The sequence below is a fragment of the Microtus ochrogaster genome, chromosome 24, assembly GCF_000317375.1.
Source record: "Microtus ochrogaster isolate Prairie Vole_2 chromosome 24, MicOch1.0, whole genome shotgun sequence".
NCBI lineage: Eukaryota > Metazoa > Chordata > Mammalia > Rodentia > Cricetidae > Microtus > Microtus ochrogaster.
In genome coordinates, this window is record NC_022024.1 from 8,322,468 (window position 1) to 8,325,232 (window position 2,765).

At 43.3% G+C, this 2,765-nt stretch overlaps 1 protein-coding gene across 5 annotated transcripts in view; it reads right to left on the reverse strand.

Annotated features, from left to right (window-relative positions):
* Positions 1-2,199: 2,199 nt before the first annotated feature.
* The window catches only part of Atp23 (ATP23 metallopeptidase and ATP synthase assembly factor homolog), a 17,963-nt gene continuing 17,397 nt past the window's right edge, over positions 2,200-2,765 (reverse strand). For all 5 annotated transcript variants that reach the window (XM_026784569.1, XM_026784572.1, XM_005357946.3 and 2 more), the window contains one exon: positions 2,200-2,635. In XM_026784569.1, the coding sequence (XP_026640370.1) occupies positions 2,432-2,635 (204 nt within the window). In that variant the 3' untranslated portion in view covers positions 2,200-2,431. The remainder of the gene's footprint in view (positions 2,636-2,765) is intronic.

Sequence of the window (2,765 nt, forward strand, 5' to 3'; positions counted from 1 at the left end):
TGCAGGCAGGCATGGTGCTGCAGAAGGAGCTGAGAGTCCTATATCTTGACCTGCAAGCAACAGGAAGTGGTCTAGGACACTGGGCATGGTTTGAGCATTTATGAGACCTCAAAGCCCACCTCCACAGTGACACACTTCCTCCCACCAAAACCATACCTAACACAGCAAAGCCACACCTCCTAATAATGCCATTCCCTATGAGCTTATGAGGGCCAATTACATTCAAACTATCACAATAAATCAAAATAGATCAAAGACCTTAATGCAAACCCTGAAACTGCTGCCAGGGAAACACTTCAAAATACAGGTGCACACCAAGATTTCCTGGGAAAGAGACCAACAACTGAAGAACAGTAAGAGCGATTGCATAAATTTAAAAACTACAACATGGAGAGACAACTCAGCAGTGGGCAGACTGCTCTTCCTGGGGGCCTGGGTTCAGTTCCCAGCACCCACACAGTGGCTCACAACCATTTGTAACTCCAGCTCCAGAGTATCCGATGCTCCTTTTAGGCTTCTGCAGACACCAATCATGAGCATGAGACATATAGATACTTGTAGGCCAAATGCTAATGCATATAAAATAAAATTAAATCTTTAATAAAAAGATGGCTGGCCATGGTGGCACATGCCTTTAAACCCAGCACTGGGAGGCAAGTGGCTGGCTCTCTGTGAGTTCAAGGCCAGCCTAATCTACAGAGTTCCAGGACAGTCAGGACTGTCACACAGAGAAACCCTGTCTTTAAAAAACTAAAAAAGTAGAACTACCATAAAAGAATAACGCCGCCCCTGGACATGCGCACACCCAACAGAGCTGAGCAGCTCCTGGACATGCGCACACCCAACAGAGCTGAGCCGCTCCTGAACATGCGCACACCCAGCAGAGCTGAGCAACCACACCACCTGCATGGCTACTGCGGTGGGCCTTACTCACAACAGCCTGTAACGAAACGGAACAGTCCTGTCACCACAGGAAAGGGGTTAAAGAGTATGTGGTGTAGGTGTAGTGTAGACAATTTAATAGAGCCAAAAAGGATGAAATTCTATCATTTGCTAGAAAATGGATAGATGCCAGAGAAGCATCAAATTAAACAAAATAAATCAGATTTATAAAGATATGCTTTCTCTCACATGTGGAACCTAGAGAGAGAGAGAGTGTGTGTTTGTGGGGAGGGGGTAGAACTAAGTAGGAGGAGAATGAATCCTAGGAACAGGACAGGAGAGAGTTTCAAGGGTGAATATGGTCAAAGTACATACATAATACAATGAAAAAAATGTCATGATCAAGCCTGTTACTTCACACGCACAAATATACACTAATAAAATATTTGCCCGTATAGTTTCCACTTGAGTTGGGAAGATGGCGACCCACGCATTCTCCACTCATCCGCGTCCTCAGAACTAAGGAAATGCAGGCGAGAGGGCAAAGTCTCATGTAGCCCACGCTAGTCCTGCACTCACTACACAGCCAGCACTGGTCCTCCTGCCTCCTCCTCCCATGTGCTAGGATGATAGGCGCACCACCATACTGACTAGAAACATGTTTTCTGCATGTAAAATTCAGATATGTAGACAAACAAAATATTTGAAAATTATTATATAAAAAAATTATAGATATATAAAATTAAACTAAATTGCATTATAGATTTGAATATAGTACCTAATTTTTTTTAAAAAAGCCTAATAAGGGGGTCTGGAGAGATGGCTCAGCAGTTAAGAGCACTGGCTGCTCTTCCAAAGGACCTGAATTTGATTCCCGCACCCACACAATGAGTCATAATCATCTATAAGTCGAGTTCTAGGGGACCCAAGGCCCCATTCTGGCCTCCTCAGGTGCCAGACAACCACGTAATACACAGACACACATATAGACAAAATATCCCTATACACAAAATAAAAACTAAAAACTAAGAGAAAGCAAAGTATCTATCTATCAGACTGTCCCCAGGAAAAAGTCCTAAGGTCCCCAATACACACCCCGTGAACAGAGAGAGAATGGCTATTCCCAACTTTTACTCTTTGCACTTGATCCTGACAGCATCTCACCAATGTCCGACAAGGTGACCATCTCACTGTACAAATACTAACTCTGACTCCCACCACCATCACGCGGGTACATGCTTCACAGAGCTCATAGTCGAAATTTAAAATAACCTCATAGAGAACAATTACAAAACAAAAGCATTAAAAAAATAAGTATACTGTGGAAAATATAAAAATGTCGTTTATTTCCCTTATTTACTAAATGATTAACTATAAAGATCCAATTTTGCCTTGCAGTTTAAGGAGTTCCTTTTTTGCCATATTTATTTTTATAGTCAAATGCTAAAGCCAGCTCCTTATGCACTTTATTCCATACGACTGTAGACTCTGTGTCTAGGGACATCTCCCTCATGGTCCTGAGGTTCAGGGATACAGACGGCCACCATCTTCATATGTTCGAGTAATAGCGATCACGGTTCTGAAAGTCCCTGTGAGCGTATCTGGCATACATCTTAGTATGGGGGATCCTGCCAAAAGGCTCACGGTCGTTGAAACAGGACTCAAAAACGTCATCCACAGCCTTCTGGGCCTCTTCTCTACTGATGTTCCGCACAGCCACAATTGAAAGAGCAGCTCTGTCCCGCACACAAATCTACAGAAAGGAGAGCGAGTGTTGTCACTGGTGTGGAAATTCAATCATATGATACAACTACAGATTACCTACACTAAGATTCATTTCTCCAGGGCTGGAGAGATGGCTCAGCAGTTAAGAGTACTGGCTG